We start from the raw sequence: 15,452 nt of genomic DNA on the forward strand, positions 1-15,452 counted from the left end.
CATGCGCACAAAATCAATTATGTTGTGACGAAACTTAATAATAACTAGCCACTATGTATTGCGTGGGTGTACTAAAAAGTTTCTCCTTCAACAAGATGTATTTCTTCTTTGCTTGTTGTCTCTTTGCTGTATTTTCTAGAGGTAAGATTACCAATTTTATTTTTTTATTTTCTTTTTTATAGTTGACTGTTCTTGCCAAATTGGTAGCACACATGACCTTCCCAGGAGTCAATATGAAACAGTGTGGCCAACAACATGGCCTGCAATATCTTTGCCAAACCAAACAATATCTATGAGAGGGAAATGGATTTTAAATACTGCATTTCCAGCTGATTGTGAAGGAGCCATCAATAGCTACAGTATTAAATATTACAATGGATACATGCAGAATGGTGTCATATATTATGTTAACATAGCTATTTGGAAAAAAATTGGGAATGTACCAGTGTACGTAAAGGTAAAATAAATTAATTTTTAAAGATTAATTTAGTATCACATAGGATCACTATAGTTTATTTCAGTTCAGTTTCACTGGCAAGACTAAAAGAGGTACCTATGAATGTTTATGAATAATTTAATGGTAGATAACTTATAGCTTTTAAATCCTATTTTTTATACCTTATTTCTTATACCCTTGTTAATGCTCTATAGGAAAAGGCCTGTTTGTACAGCTAAATATTCCAATACACAAGATAATTGACATCACCAAGGGAAGTGTGATCGGCATCTATTTCAAAGAACCAAACCCTCTCCCTCTTATTGGTATAAGTAGTTTAAAGAACAACAGAAGAGACACCGATGCGGACTATTCTATTGTGTGCCTTAGTAATGGAACGAAGGAATCATTGCAAATCTCTTGTCATCAAAATAATGCCTTAGTCCTACGGAATACTCTAGTAATGTATGCTAAAGCTACTCTCGGTAAGTTCACAAAAAGCTATCTTTTTATAATGTACTGTATCTAATCAGGTTCATTTGCTAATGTTAATTGTGGTCAACCTCAAAATGAATTTGGCATGCAATGCACCCTTTTAAATGGTACTACAATGGCTGGTGATACAGCAATTTGTAGATGCATTAATACTGCAGGAATTATCAATCAGTATCAAAAATACATCACATGCCAGGGAAATGGCAAATGGTCGACTTTTACCTGCCCTTCGTTGACAACTGAGTGTCCTGATCCAGGTGAACCTAACAATGGTTGGAGGACTGGAGACAAATTTTCTTCGGGATCAATAGTAACTTATCATTGCTTTTTCGGTTACAAGTTAATAGGCAGTTCAGTATCTTATTGCTTGCCTTTTCATCATTGGAATAGCTCAGTACCAACATGTCAATTGATATCCTGTGGACCTCCCAGTCAAATAATTAATGGATACTCTATTGGAAATAAATACAATTATGGCTCAAAAGTTCAATTCATTTGTTATCCTGGATATATGATTAAAGAACAGTCAAGCATAGTACCCTCTGTAATAGTATGCAACGAAGATGGAGAATGGAGTGGCAACACTCCTATTTGTCACGTCATTTACTGTGAACACCCAGTGGTTCCACAGAATGGTATTCTTAGTTACACCAATGTCAGTGTTAACTCAACAGTAAATTATACTTGTCAAGCAGGTTATACTTTGAGTGGGGTCGATAGCATCACATGTGAAACTAATGGAGAATGGAGCAATAAAACTGCACCAACTTGCATTGCATCCCATTCTCCTCCTTTCATTTGCAATGGAACTACAGCATTATATTATAACAAAAGCTATACTTGGTCTAGTGATATCATTACATGCACTGGGGACTTGCATTCATCACAAATTACAATAAGTAAGCATTGAAATGATAAATAATGTAGTTGACACCTCTTTTTTAGCTCCTTCTATTGGCTATACTACAAAGCCAAACACTTCCTCAGGAGTAGGAATAGCTGTTGGTGTAACTTTTGCTATACTAATAGTACTAGGAGGGTGCGGAAGTATTGTGGGATTACTGATGTTTCTAAGAATAAGAAAGAAAACAGGCAACTGTCAACTTAAGTGTAGCACAGTTCAGTCTTTATTTTTAAAATTTTTTGTAGGTCATTCTGATTTTCATGAAGCAAATACGCAAGCATCAATTGGAAGATTGGAAGTAAAAATATTTGGAAACATACATGTACCCCGGCCTTTCTTTGTTTTCTTTCTCATTTGTATTGTCCACACAGAGCAGTGAATATGAGCTAAATTTGGTTAACATAATATATGAAGGAAGAGAATGTGTACAGGAACAGGGTCAAGGACATTTGGTAAGTATATATGATCACCAACAGACTCATTGAGATGTGCAGGGTGGAGGTGATCATAGTGATTATTCCACACTCATTTGCACTGTGACTGACTTAGAAGTTGAAGTAAGTGATTCATTAGGGTCTGCAGAACTGACAGTATGATGATGATGCATAGGATGAAAACACTACAAAAATGTATCACACTCCTGGAGACAACATGATTGAGATATATGGGCAGATAAGAAAATCAAACGTGCCATTAATAAAATTTGATAAATTGATGTGAGCCTGCAATGGCAGCTAGATGTGCATGTTGTTATATGATAATTATAGGCTGTGCAATTCAGGGCAGTTCAGTTGTGCTAATTTTTTAAGAGGGCGCTGGGAGCAGCCTAATGGGGTTGTGATGGATGTTGCTGTTAAGATTATAAAAGGAGAAACATCACAAAAGGAAAAATTGCAACTTTTAAAGGAAGCGGCAATCATGAGTCAATTCAACCACCCTCATATCATTAAACTACTTGCTATTGTCGATGATGAAAACTCTGTAAGTTAATAAAGAATAGTCACAAGAATTCACCATGTTTATTATATAGCCTACAATAATCATTGAATTTATGAATAAGGGAAGCCTGCAGGGTGCCCTCGTCAACTTAAAAGCTAAGTGAGAGTAGATTTATAATGATATTTTTTACATTGACTGTTGTATTAGTGGTGAGGTTTCTCCACATGCTCCTTATCTCTTACTGAGCTATTGTCGTCAGATCTGTCTTGGTATGCAGTATCTGTCAAGGAAAGGTTTTGTGCATAAGAGTCTTGCAGCAAGAAACATACTAGTGTCTTCAGAAAATATATGCAAAGTAAAATGCATGCATTACCATGATACTATAATATGCTGCAACTAATTCTTACAGATTAATTTCTCTTTTGAAGATGAAAATTACAGCTACATGTCTCAGAGAGGGACCATAACAGCAGTTAAATGGCTTTCGCCTGAAGTCCTTAATGACAAGAAACATTCCACAGCATCGGATGTTTGGAGCTATGGGTGTCTCTTGTACGAGATATGGAGCATTGGACAAAAACCTTACGAAAAGGATACTTGTATTGCAGTAAGAAAGAGAGAGCATGAGGATATCAACAGTTATTCTACATCTACCATTGCAGGCAGTGAAGAAGATATATTCTGATGAGAGGTTGCCTCCTCCTCCTGGCTGCCCCAAAGCAATATACAGTCTTATGATATCCTGCTGGTACATGGACTTTGTAAATATATAGACATTTCACTTGCCACAATTCCTTCCACTAGGCACCCAATTGCAGAATGTCGCCCTGGTTTTACTGAAATAAAAATGCTCCTCATGCAACCAGATAAAACAGTGGTGAACATACCACTATCTGCTTTGTCTTCTCATCCACAAGCAGGCTGTCTTGGTGCTCATTTGAAAGCAGGGGAAAACATGTACACAGATCTCAGGAAAAAGTACTTGTAATCTGACAATAGTGAACCTGATCATTTCTCATGAATAACTAGTACAAAACTTATTTGTAGCAACTAGTAGTGTATCTGACATTGATTTAGTATTGATTATTGTAGTTATTGTATTTGTACTATGTAACAAATACAAATTTTCTTAGTCAGTAGTACTCAAGTATACAATGTGTCAAGATCACTATGTTTCCTAAGTGTAAGCGAATGCAAATTTTTATTAGCAACACCCAGTGACTAGAGAGCAAGGAAAAGAAAAAATAAAATAAAATTGATTAATGTTACATTAATTACCACAAGAGAGACTGATTGAGATAACAGAGGGTGAGAGAAAAGGGGCCTCCATCCTTTTGCTCTTTCTTTAAGCGTGAGAGAAGACGAGAAATATTGTACAACAATTGATGCAGGGACTGAAGCATACTGACACAATGACATAGCTAAAAAAAATCAAATAACTTTGACGAAATTAATTTTAAAAGATTACCAGCAGCTGCTTCTCCTGTAATTATGTTATTTGAACTGAGTAGTGATGTCAGTGGTTTGTCAGACCATGATCTAGTTTGTAAGCATTTCAGAAACTGTGCTTCTCCTTCTACTTCCTCTTCTTCATCCAACTCCTCATCTTCAGTGTGGTAATACTGATGAAGAAGAGATGAGTGGAGGATTATAACTGTGTCAGGCCTAGTGGCATCTATCAACTATTGGATTTTTAAAATAAGGAATAATTTTTTTGGATTTGAATTTTGACATAAGTATTAATAATTATTAATATTACAATTAATTACATTCATGCATTTGATTACCATTCTACTCCACTGATTACAATGTTCGTCTTTTAAGGATTTTAATTGAACATACACAAACGCGTCTTCCTTTCCTTTAACTCTATATAATTCCCCAACCGTCTCATTTACCCTGTCTCGTCTTTGATGAAAATAACAATCTTTCAATACTTTCTCTGGACAGCAAGTGTCTATGTTTAAAAGCGGTTGAGGCTCCAAGGTCACGTGGCTCTTCATGAACACTCCGCCCACTTCAGTTGTGCACAGCACCAAGAGTTTGACGTTGGGGAGTGCAGTTGGAGCATCAATTACAAATAAATTATCTTGTTCTTCATTTTCCTCCTCTTCTTCTTCTGATTCATAAAAGACGTGTCGCTGTGGTACACTGTAATGATCTAACGACAATCCTCCAGCATCCATCTTGAGGGTTAATTATTATTATTATTAAAAATTAATTTTAATAATAACTTTATCATTAATCATTGATTGTTTTTAAGGTATAACATTCCACCTTTCCTCGACATTCTTAAACTTTTCTTTCATTTTTTCATCAACCTATTCCAACAAAAGGTAAATTATAACGACGCTATTCTTTCATTACCAGTCTAGTGAACTTGTCTTCACATGCCAGCCTTATTCTCTCAGCAGTTGCAGGAGCCCAGAGATCAAAAACTGGACTATATCCCCGACTTGTTCTAGCAGACCTAATAGCATCTTTTAAAGCAAAGAAAACTGAACCAGCCAAAAATAATGGTGGTTCACCCACAGCCTATACAATATACAGTAGATTAAAGTGTTAAGCATTCTAAAACTATTATAATGTGCATACTTTGGAATTAAAAATTGCTTTTGGATTAGGGGTAGAGTCTAATAGAGAGACATTAAGCTCAATGGGAATATCATTGCATGAAGGAATTTTGTACGTTCCTGGTCCAGTTGTCAGTAGCTTTCCATCTCTCAGGAATACAACCTCTTCCATTGTGAACAAACCAAGGCCCTGTGTGAAAGCACCCTCCACTTGTCCTATATCAATAGCTGGATTCAAACTGTCTCCAACATCCATTATTAAATCACTCCTTAGCAACTATGTGGATATTAAGACCATTAACTCATATAAAATTGTAATTGACCCCAGGCAGGTCTGCATGGTATGTACCTTAAAGTCTCCCGTCAGTGTGTCAATTTCAACTTCAGAGCAGCCAACGCCATAAGCATAATAGTTGTATGCCTGGCCTTTCCCTGTTTCCCAGTTAATACCAGAATAATCAACTTTAAAGAATCCTTGAGCTGACAGATTAATTCGATCAATATAAGCAGACATTACCTAATGATTGAAATAAAATTGAATGAACAGTGACAAAGATTTCATACTCACCCATTGATTCCAGCCAGCACTTGGGTCTTTCTCCTTAAACGGCCTAATCCGCTCACTGATTTGATCACAAGCATCCTTCAATAACAGTATAAAGTCATGCAGTACAACTGCATACACTACCAATACCTTAATGGCCATTCCATAGAGATCAGATGATGATGAAGCAGCAGTTGGACTGCTATTAGGTACTTTATCAGTAGCAGTATCAATAATGTGAATTTTGCTAACAGGGATATCAAGGCAGCGCGAACATACCTGCACCATTTTAGTATGTAATCCCTACAGCACAATGAATCAAAAACTATTGTATAGAAAAGTGGAAGTGTACCTGTCCCATTTCCATCCCACCATGACTTATAAGAACAGAGCCATCTTTATAAACATGGACCAGAGCGCCACCTTGATCAAGCACATTATATCCAAATGCGCAGCCATACTTTGTGGGAATGATAGCAAGCCCTCTCTTAATCCATTTATTATCTCTGTAGTATGTACACAAAATTAAAAATAAATACACAGTGCTGATAGTTATTACTCTTTAACTGTCAATAGCTTACTAATAAATAACGACTAACTTGTTAAACTCTTTCACTTTATCTCTTCTCTGGTAATATTGAGAGACTTCAAGCAATTTCTTCCAGGCTTTCATCATATGACAATCAGTTAATTTGAATCCATATACAGTCTCATCACCTTCTTTTACCAAATTCATCTCACGAACCTACAAAAGAACATCATCAGAATAAGCAATGGTGTTTTCAAAATAACATAAATAACTTAATATGCTGATATCAGTCTTACGGTGACAGGATCCATATTGAGTGTATAAGCTATCCTGTCCATTGCATCCTCCATTATTATCATTCCCTGAGGTCCACCAAATCCACGAAATGCAGTATTGGATGGTATATTAGTATAACAGACTTTTCCATGAAGATAAGCATTGGGAACAAAGTATGCATTAGTTGAATGGAGGAGAGCTCTCTCTAGCACCTACAGAAAATAGAATTAATCATTATGATATTAATCAATGAAAAAATTGCATATATCACTAAGAAATGTGTACATTGTGCTTACAGGCACTGATTCATCAGCTGAATAGCCTCCATTAGAGTATAATTCCATTTCAAGAGCTGTCAGCTTCCCTTTGCTAGTATATCCTACTTTGTATATTCCTTTGTATGGGTGACGATTACCAGAATATAACATGTCTTCATTTCTGTCCATCATTATCCTCACAGGTCTACCAACTCTATACGATGAATTAAAATTCAATATTCATCTTTCTGATAATCTTTCACCATTTAATAGCTTACTTGTTAGCAGCAACAGCTATTGCAGAAGACAATGGCGAGAATCTTGTTTGTTTTCCTCCAAAACCACCTCCTGTTATGTGATCATAATATTAGCAATATCACAATGAATGCATTACCTATTCTCTTGGTTCTTCCTATTATCTTGTTAGCATCAACCCCAAGAGCTTTAGCTGCCCAATGCTGCATGTCAGACAAGCACTGAGAAGATGCTATTAATTCCATTTCCCCATTCTCTCCTTTTGGTATTGCAATGCAAGCATTTGTCTCAAGATAAAAGTGCTCCTGTCCTCCGGTTCTCATTACTCCCTCAGACACATGCTCTGACAATGAAAGAGCTGATTCTGTATTGCCAGTCCAGAGTTTAACGTGAGCTGGTTTTCCTTCTGGATGAAACTGTTGCTTCTTAATTGCGTCCTACAAAGAAACATTATGACTGAGTTCAAGCTATCAAGTTTTACCTCTATGCTTAGAACTGGCTCTAATTTCTCGTAATTAACTTTAACTTCCTTGGCATAGCGTTGAGCGATTGCTTTAGTTTTTGCTAGTACAATGGCAATGATTTGGCCAACACTAGTGACAGTGTTTACTCTGAAAACCTGTTCATCTTTACCAGAGCCAGTGCCATCGTTACTGCCTGGTACATCATTAGCACTAACAAAATATACTTCATCCTATCAGAATAATTCCTTGGTAATTTATACAGTGAACTAATTTTATTTACTATTCCTTCCAGTGGAGAGCTATCAATAGTAAATCTAGCGTGTGATTCAGTGCTAAGTATTACTCCAGCATATAGCTCATTCTCATAGTGTGGCAGATCATCAGTATAAACTGCCTCTCCTGTTGCCTGAAGTATCGCTGATAGATGCATCTTTGGCTGACCAATAGTGTTATTCCCTGAACTGGATATTTGTTTAAAACCTTGCGACCCTTGGGCTGGAGCTTTCTGAAACTCCTAAAATTTTAGTACAAGTTTGATAAAAAATAAACAAGCACATGCTTTTATTGCAGAGGTTTCTTGTGGTGGTACTAGCTGAGGATTACACTGTTGAAGCACAGTGAGGTAGAACTTGTAAAAGAATGACAGAGCAAGACTGAGTCTATAATCAGGCATACCACCAGGTACAGTCGGTTCCAATACTAGCTCATCCGTTAGACTATTCAATGATAACTGCAATAGATTATCGTCCCATTTCCTACACATAAAGAATCAGTGCTATACATGATACATGTAAGCTGTCATTACTAGCAAGTAATGACAGCTTACATGATGAATAAGAGCTATCATTACCTTCCAGTTAATTTTGATTCAGTTGCTGATGCTGTTATAGTTTTATATGACATACCACCAAAAGCCATTCTGATGTGCTCAACAGTTTTATGATCATTGTTAGAGAGACGTACAAACATACAGGAATTGACAATGGCAATATCATCTTCTCTCCTCCTTGACTGCTTGAAGGATAACACATGGTCTGTCTATATCACGAAGACAGTATTAATCATTGTGCAAGATCTTCATTACATACCTTGTCTGTAAAGGGTATTACAACAGATTTCAGTATCTCGTTTGGTTTTAAAACAGTAGAACGATAACCAGTAAAGAAGGAGCTATCCATTTTCAGTACACGCTCACCATCTATACATAATGTGAATACAATTGAGGCTACAGTATAATGCCAATTACCAATTGACTGAAGGTTTAATGTAGCACCACTTGCTAGTAATACAGGATTCAAGTCAGAGATAGGACTAGCTGTAACAATATTCCCAGCAAAAGACTGTAAAAAATATCACAATCATTATTAGTTCATAAGCAACACCAATAAATAAACAGTTTTTATAGTATCAAATTAAGATAAAAGTATCACTTACTGATACATTGCGTATTTGAGCTCCAGCAAACCACTTGAGCATATTCAGTACAGCTTGCAATACTCCAGTAGTGTGAGAGGGCAGTTGAGTGATAGCAGTAGTAATGAAGTCCTTAAGATTAGATAGTGTTACTGATCCTCCTACAAGCAATCCTTCATCTGTCAGCTTCAATTCCAAGAGCTCTGGAACATGTGAGGGACATATTAGTACTGGATATGTACAGCCTTTTTGTCTTCTTTCAATCTCTATTAAAATAATACTTAAAATTAAATGGCACAATAATAACGATAGTGCTAACCAATTTCAGTGTTTCCCATAAGCAGTCTGTATTGAGGTTGATCCTTGTTTTTATTATGAGGGAAAGTGTTCCTCAATTGAAGCAATTCCTGCAATGATACTGGCCTATACCAAGACACTCTAGGGCCTTTGATTGCCAGAGATAATGGTGGAACCTTGCCTGCAATCTATTATGGATTTAAACCAACAAGGTTATAAGAAGTACCGAAGCAGCATACCTTTAGTGCTGGAGGAAATATGACTTCTTGATTTGGATCAAGAGGGATAAACTTTGTTGCATCAAAGAGTTTTGGAGCCTCAGCAGTGTTACCATTCTCTCCTTCTTTACAAGGACAATAATCAGAGCAGAACGTCCTATATCCATCCAGTATAGGTCTATAGCCAGTACACCTGCAGAGATTCCCTTCAAAAGTATGCTCCATTTCTTCCTGAGTTGGGGATGGGTTGTTTCTTAGTAGCGTATACATGGACATTACAAAGCCAGGAGTACAGAAACCACACTGGGAGCCATGAGCTTTTGCTATCCTTTCCTAAATGAAAAATGAAATACTGGTAAAGTCCCTCATACACACAATGCTAGCCACATTGAATGAAAATATTTTCTGTTTTTTCAACAAGTTAATTACAAGATATGCCATTTACTTGGCACGGATGAAGCTTTTTAGAGTTTCCAATGCCCTCGACTGTAATGACAGAGAGACCATCCATTGAGCATAAAGGAGCCAAACAAGCATTGACTGAGTAATGCCTGCCATGATGATATACAATATATGTCATCAGTCTTTACCATAGCAGTAATAATTCTGCAGTTACTTTATTTTGTCTTTAGAATCGTCATAATAAGATACCATTACTGTACAAGCTCCACAGCCACCCTCACCGCAACCAAGCTTTGTCCCTGTTAGGCCAGTCTTTGAGCCTATCCTTACTATAAATGCATTCATTCAATGTAAATTTAAAATAAGTGGCTTACAATGATGATGCAGGTAAGTCAGCAGTGTCATTTCAGGATCTGGATCTTGTACAATAACCTGTTAATGAGATGGGGCACTGACTATAACCACAAAACTTCTCCGCATTTAGCCTAATTAGATCTAGTATCATGCATCATACTAGACTGCATGCACCCATACCTCATGTCCATTGACAAAGAAGCGAATGAAGCTCACACTTTTCACTTCCACACTAGTCTCCTCCATGTCTACTTAGCAATGACTAATGAGGGCGAGACTAAATGAGGGCTGGAGGTCAAGAAAGTAAACAATTTCCTAAGAAGCGCAGCGGTAGTTCCTTTGATTATGATTGAACACAGTAAGAACCGGAGATAAAAATAGTCTAGATGTACCAAATTGGCAAACTACTGTTCACTAAACAGCAGTGAGTCACTTCTCTAGAAGCAGATCACAGACCGCAAGACTTAGACCGGATGACCACCCACTCACATTAAGAATAGAAAATTAAGAAAAGCAGGGCTCTGAGAAAAGATAATGATCTTACTAAATAATTATTATAACAATAATTTGGATAATTATTGGTAATAAACATGTTATTGAGTGTTGCGTCTCTTCTTAATCATCACTATCTGATTCTGCAGTTGCTCCTAGTAGATTAGTCACTGCAGATGAGCTCCAATGCCACCAATGACTCACCTTCTCACTAACACTGTTCTTTAAGTCACCTACAATTAAAAATATGCATTCAAATTTTTAATAAAAACACATAATGAATAAAATAACAAAATTCATCATTTTTACAAATTATATTATTATGTTAGATATAGGTGTACCTTTAATAGTGGAGCAGATAGAATAACTGTGCTTATTTACATTACAATTAATTTGATAAGAAGCCTCTCTCTACTAACCTGTTTTACGCACTAATTTCTCTACATTGTCTGATCCGACTAGCTCAGTTGCTTCAACAAGTAAATGATGTTTAATGTCACTAAAGGAAAGATCTCCTTGACACACGTGGCCAGGCTGAACCACAGTTTGTGGAACTGACTCAACCCACTTACGATACGAGAACGTCTTTGAGAAACTTTGAACAAAATGTAAATTAAAGTCATTTAGTGTGTCCGGATTGCCATTACGAACAGACGAGAGTAAAGAAAGTAGGTATGACTTGAATTGGGCTTGTATCCATTCTACACTTCCATTCCAATTTGTAATAGTTGCACTCTCCGAAGGAACACTGCCCCTTGTTCCTCTTTCATCTCCTGACGCCACACCCTCTTTAATTAATGTACAAAACCTTAGATCAGCTGTTGAGAGGTTCAGCGAAGCATACAAACTAGTCTTGTGAATCTCGATTGCTTTAGTCTCCATCACAAAGCAAATGTCACACAATTCGCTAGCTCTTTTATAAAACAGCGGATTAGACACACCCACCAACATGCCCCTCTCGTCCTCAAGTGATGATAACTGTCTCAACTCTTGCAATGGAAGGTATGGCTGTACGTAAAGTTTAGTCTTTAATGGTAATCCGTATTCATTCACTAATGATTGGTCAATCAAGGATTGATAATAAAGAGGGAAAAGGGAGAGGAGCGATGTCACAAGATGACTAACATCACTCGGATTATGTCCGTATACAAGAACCCTCTTCTCTAATAAAACTGCTTTAAATAATTGAAGTATGCTGTGTTGGTAGAGCTCAATCAGTCCTGCCAATTTATTATTATGACAGCAGGCACGAAGAGCTAAATCAAGTGTGAGTGTAGCATTGAGATTATGATACGTGTGAATCAGTAGTTCTCTGTCATTGAGATCCTTTGCATTGAAATACGCATGAATCGTTAGTTCTACCTTTGATATGAGGAAGTCGTATATCGGCCATTTTGATATCACGCATATTGATTTCTGTACGGTTGATCTCGTGATATCGCTTGATACTGATGTTAATTCGTTTGAGTCAATCTGACGATAGCAACTGACACCATATACGACCCCGTCTTCAGTTGGGAGGGTAAATGTGACGTGTCCTTCTCTGTAGTTATGGCAGCCATCTGGGAGGGCAATGTGGGGTAGAGACCTCCATTGCTGAGGGAGTGATTCCGTCAGGCTAGCTGAAGCTGTGTCTGTAGTATTGATGGGAGGGTAAGAGTACTCTACTGTTGATCCTTTCTGATGATGAAATCCTATTAAAAATATTTGCATCATTGGTGATGATTCCGCCATGTTAGCCATCTTTAGAGGCAGAGGAGTGGTGATCTTATTCATGATTAGATTTAGATGTGTGCTGACAGTGCAACAATCTCGCCCGATATTTCAGATCACCTGACCTGAGCTGAGTGAACCTCGTAGATAGCAAATTGGGAGTTGGAGCTACAAAGAGACTCATGTCAATAGATCTATCTACTTTGCACCATTACTATCGTAGTGATTATGAGCTCGAATCACCAGAACGTCTGGGATTGCAGCATCTAATTCCAATGGTGGATGGGTTGGTGGAATGGCATAGATTTGGCACTCTCCTCAACGTTCCTCAAAATGTGCTACGTAAACTGGAAGAGGAGCATCCTAGAAATATTGACCGTAGAGTGACTGAAATTCTACGTTACTGGTTAGAAAATGATGCAGATCCAAAATATTACGAAGTGTTAGATGCACTGGAAAAAATACCTAATGAGAGGTATTTAGTTAAAGATTTTATCGCAAAAATAAGGTCAAAAGTACAGTTTCCAAAACCGCCATTGAAGGAGATAAGCATTACACATCAAGAAAAGCTGGCTGATTCTCTCAAAGAAATGCAAAAAAAGTTTGCTCGCTTTGTCACAAAGATACAAGAAGCCTTAGAAAATTTAGGAAATTTTCAAAAGATCTATCGATTTGTTGTTAATTATCTTCAAGACACATTTACACCACGACGTGATCCTGAAAATATCATTCAACTATTTATTAGTCTACAGGGACATTACTGCTTTATGAACTATGAAATATTGAAAGAGATAGCATGCGAATTTGTCGAAAAGGATTTGAAAGAAAGCATGCATGAATATAAAAAGGCCTTGAACAAATGGCAGAAATCTACTACAGTGCGAGAGTTTAAGGTAGCAATGGAAAAGGCAGCTAAACCAGCGATTGATGATCCATCTCCTGATCAATGTCTAGAATGTCTAGTAATGTTGAAATTAGAAGGTGAATGGTTAAAAATAACCATTGAAAATTTGCAAAGGCTACTCAAATATCTTTTTGGTGGAAAAAGATCGATTTTCACCAGGATAAAAATTATAGAGGGATCAGTAATTGTTCGTGCATTAGCTCCTAAATCAGAAATGCTTTCACTTCTTTGTAAATCTAGTCGGAAATGCAAAGAACTATTATACCTCGGTGTTTTGAGCATACAAGTGGGGAGCTTATATTTTGAAGCATTGCCCGTTTTTCCATGCCTCAGTTTTACTTTTGAACTTGGATTATGTGAGGCTATTAATAAGCATTGCAATCTTGATTTGATAAGGTTTCTGTTAGACATTGGAACCAAAATCAATGCTGAAGGTCTTGCTGGCCTAACTCCATTAATGATGGCAGCTAGCTACAATAATGTAGCAGCTATATCTCTACTGGCTGAGTATAAGGCAGATTTAGAATTGTTTTCTGAAAGTCATCCTCCTAGCTCAGCAATTCACTTTGCTATAGTGGATGGCAGAAAAGAAGCTGCCGAAATCTTGCTTGATTTAGGTGTACCTCCTAACCTTCACAATCCTATAATAGGAATCACACCACTTATGGCAGTAGCTATGACCAATCAGGAGGAAATTTTCGCTGTGCTCATGGATCGTTATCAAGATAGAGTAATGATAGATTTTCAGGATATCAATGGGTTTACAGCATTACTGTATGCTTGTCAACATGGCTACACTTTCATTGTTGAAAGATTACTTAAAGCTAAAGCAAACACAAATTTGAAAGTAAAAAATGGTTTGACAGCTTTGCATCTAGCCTGCTACTTGGGTCATCAAGAATTAGTTAAGCAACTACTTAACTGTAATGCAGACCCAAACATCTCGTTACAAGATGGAACTACTCCTCTCATAACAGCTACTTACTACAAATACTACAAAATAGTGAAGCTCTTACTTCAATCAAGCGCTTTAGTTGATACACAAACTGACAGCACTACAGGTCAAGCAACTGCTCTTCTTATAGCTAGTGTTGATGATGATGTTCAAATGATGTTTCTTTTGCTAAATGCTAAAGCTAACGTTAATATTAAAGATGCTGCTGGCATGACACCAATGCATAAAGCATGCTTCAATGGAAATAAAGAAATGGTTCAGCGTTTGCTTGAAAATGGAGCCAATCCCAATTTATGCACATTAACTGGAGACACACCATTGCATACAGCTTTTTGTGGCAAAATTAATGCTGAAATTATTCGATTGATTTTGGCTGCTGGTGCCAATCCTAATGCTGTTGAAAAGACTTACAAACTCACACCGTTGCATTTAGCATGCTGTATGAATGAGATAGCAATAATAGAAACATTGCTAAGTGCTGATAAAATTAACATCAATGTGCTAGATGTAAATGGTCGTACTCCTTTGTCCTTTGCTTCTTCACTTGGTCACAGCAAGGCAGTTGAAATTTTACTCAAGGCTGGGGCTAACACTGAATTAGGAGAAAATATTTGTGGTTGGACACCTATCTTTTTTGCTGCTGCGGTGGGGCATCTTGAAACGCTAACTCTTCTCCTTGAGCATGGAGCCATTCTTAAGGAGGACAACGATGGCAGAACACCACAAGCAATAGCAGAGCAAACGGGTCATTTGGAAGCCCATAAAATTCTTTCTAAAGGTTATGTTGCCCAAGAATACAAAAAAGTTGTTACTTTAGCTCCTTTAAAAAGTGTTCAACCATTAGAGTTGATTGAATCTTACTGCAAAAGTATTTTATCACAAGTAAAATCTTTGAGGAATATTTTCAGCAACTTCTTTAAACAATTTGAACATTTTGCTGGGTCTAAAGTAACAGCTGGCGCTGTACAATAAAACATTTATTATTCATTAAATTTTAATTTGCTAATTTTTGTCATATTTTTAGTGAGATAA

General features: G+C 37.0%; 4 protein-coding genes across 7 annotated transcripts; 2 read left to right on the forward strand and 2 right to left on the reverse strand.

Annotated features, from left to right (window-relative positions):
- Positions 1-38: 38 nt before the first annotated feature.
- LOC109581572 (uncharacterized) lies at positions 39-3,925 on the forward strand. Of its 3 annotated transcripts, none has more exons than XM_019995825.1 (16): positions 39-141; positions 183-457; positions 501-549; positions 652-921; positions 970-1,830; positions 1,877-2,029; positions 2,081-2,133; positions 2,207-2,287; positions 2,330-2,392; positions 2,445-2,551; positions 2,603-2,816; positions 2,866-2,933; positions 2,982-3,129; positions 3,184-3,381; positions 3,437-3,522; positions 3,579-3,925. In XM_019995825.1, exons 1-16 carry the CDS (start codon positions 54-56, stop codon positions 3,760-3,762), a joined length of 2,898 nt encoding a protein of 965 aa, XP_019851384.1. In that variant the 5' UTR covers positions 39-53; the 3' UTR covers positions 3,763-3,925. The 3 variants fall into 3 exon arrangements, with proteins under 3 accessions (XP_019851384.1, XP_019851385.1, XP_019851383.1); XM_019995826.1 differs by having other exon boundaries at positions 1,877-2,023; XM_019995824.1 differs by having other exon boundaries at positions 1,877-2,133.
- LOC100631741 (xanthine dehydrogenase/oxidase-like) lies at positions 3,774-10,816 on the reverse strand. 2 transcript variants are annotated; one of them, XM_019995823.1, is made up of 28 exons: positions 10,537-10,816; positions 10,377-10,434; positions 10,217-10,331; positions 10,046-10,151; positions 9,622-9,933; positions 9,405-9,570; positions 9,107-9,351; positions 8,919-9,012; positions 8,761-8,870; positions 8,523-8,710; positions 8,232-8,427; positions 7,953-8,186; positions 7,690-7,902; positions 7,348-7,645; positions 7,232-7,301; positions 6,993-7,167; positions 6,717-6,908; positions 6,491-6,636; positions 6,244-6,397; positions 6,042-6,194; positions 5,916-5,990; positions 5,697-5,864; positions 5,370-5,624; positions 5,142-5,309; positions 4,562-5,095; positions 4,243-4,456; positions 4,053-4,195; positions 3,774-3,995 (listed from the first exon to the last, which is right to left on the reverse strand). In XM_019995823.1, exons 1-25 carry the CDS (start codon positions 10,600-10,602, stop codon positions 5,033-5,035), a joined length of 4,020 nt encoding a protein of 1,339 aa, XP_019851382.1. In that variant the 5' UTR covers positions 10,603-10,816; the 3' UTR covers positions 3,774-3,995; positions 4,053-4,195; positions 4,243-4,456; positions 4,562-5,032. The 2 variants fall into 2 exon arrangements, with proteins under 2 accessions (XP_019851382.1, XP_019851381.1); XM_019995822.1 differs by having other exon boundaries at positions 8,761-9,012.
- Positions 10,817-10,876: 60 nt separating this feature from the next.
- LOC100633131 (late secretory pathway protein AVL9-like) lies at positions 10,877-12,667 on the reverse strand. Its single transcript, XM_003386192.3, has 2 exons — positions 11,268-12,667; positions 10,877-11,081 (listed from the first exon to the last, which is right to left on the reverse strand). Exons 1-2 carry the CDS (start codon positions 12,622-12,624, stop codon positions 10,972-10,974), a joined length of 1,467 nt encoding a protein of 488 aa, XP_003386240.3. The 5' UTR covers positions 12,625-12,667; the 3' UTR covers positions 10,877-10,971.
- A 53-nt stretch (positions 12,668-12,720) lies between these two features.
- LOC105312571 (ankyrin-1-like) lies at positions 12,721-15,442 on the forward strand. Its single transcript, XM_011405326.2, has one exon. The coding sequence runs from the start codon at positions 12,744-12,746 to the stop codon at positions 15,390-15,392; it is 2,649 nt and encodes an 882-aa protein (XP_011403628.1). The 5' UTR covers positions 12,721-12,743; the 3' UTR covers positions 15,393-15,442.
- Positions 15,443-15,452: the final 10 nt, after the last annotated feature.

The sequence above is a fragment of the Amphimedon queenslandica genome, unplaced genomic scaffold (assembly GCF_000090795.2).
Source record: "Amphimedon queenslandica unplaced genomic scaffold, v1.1 AMPQUscaffold_13433, whole genome shotgun sequence".
Taxonomy (NCBI): domain Eukaryota; kingdom Metazoa; phylum Porifera; class Demospongiae; order Haplosclerida; family Niphatidae; genus Amphimedon; species Amphimedon queenslandica.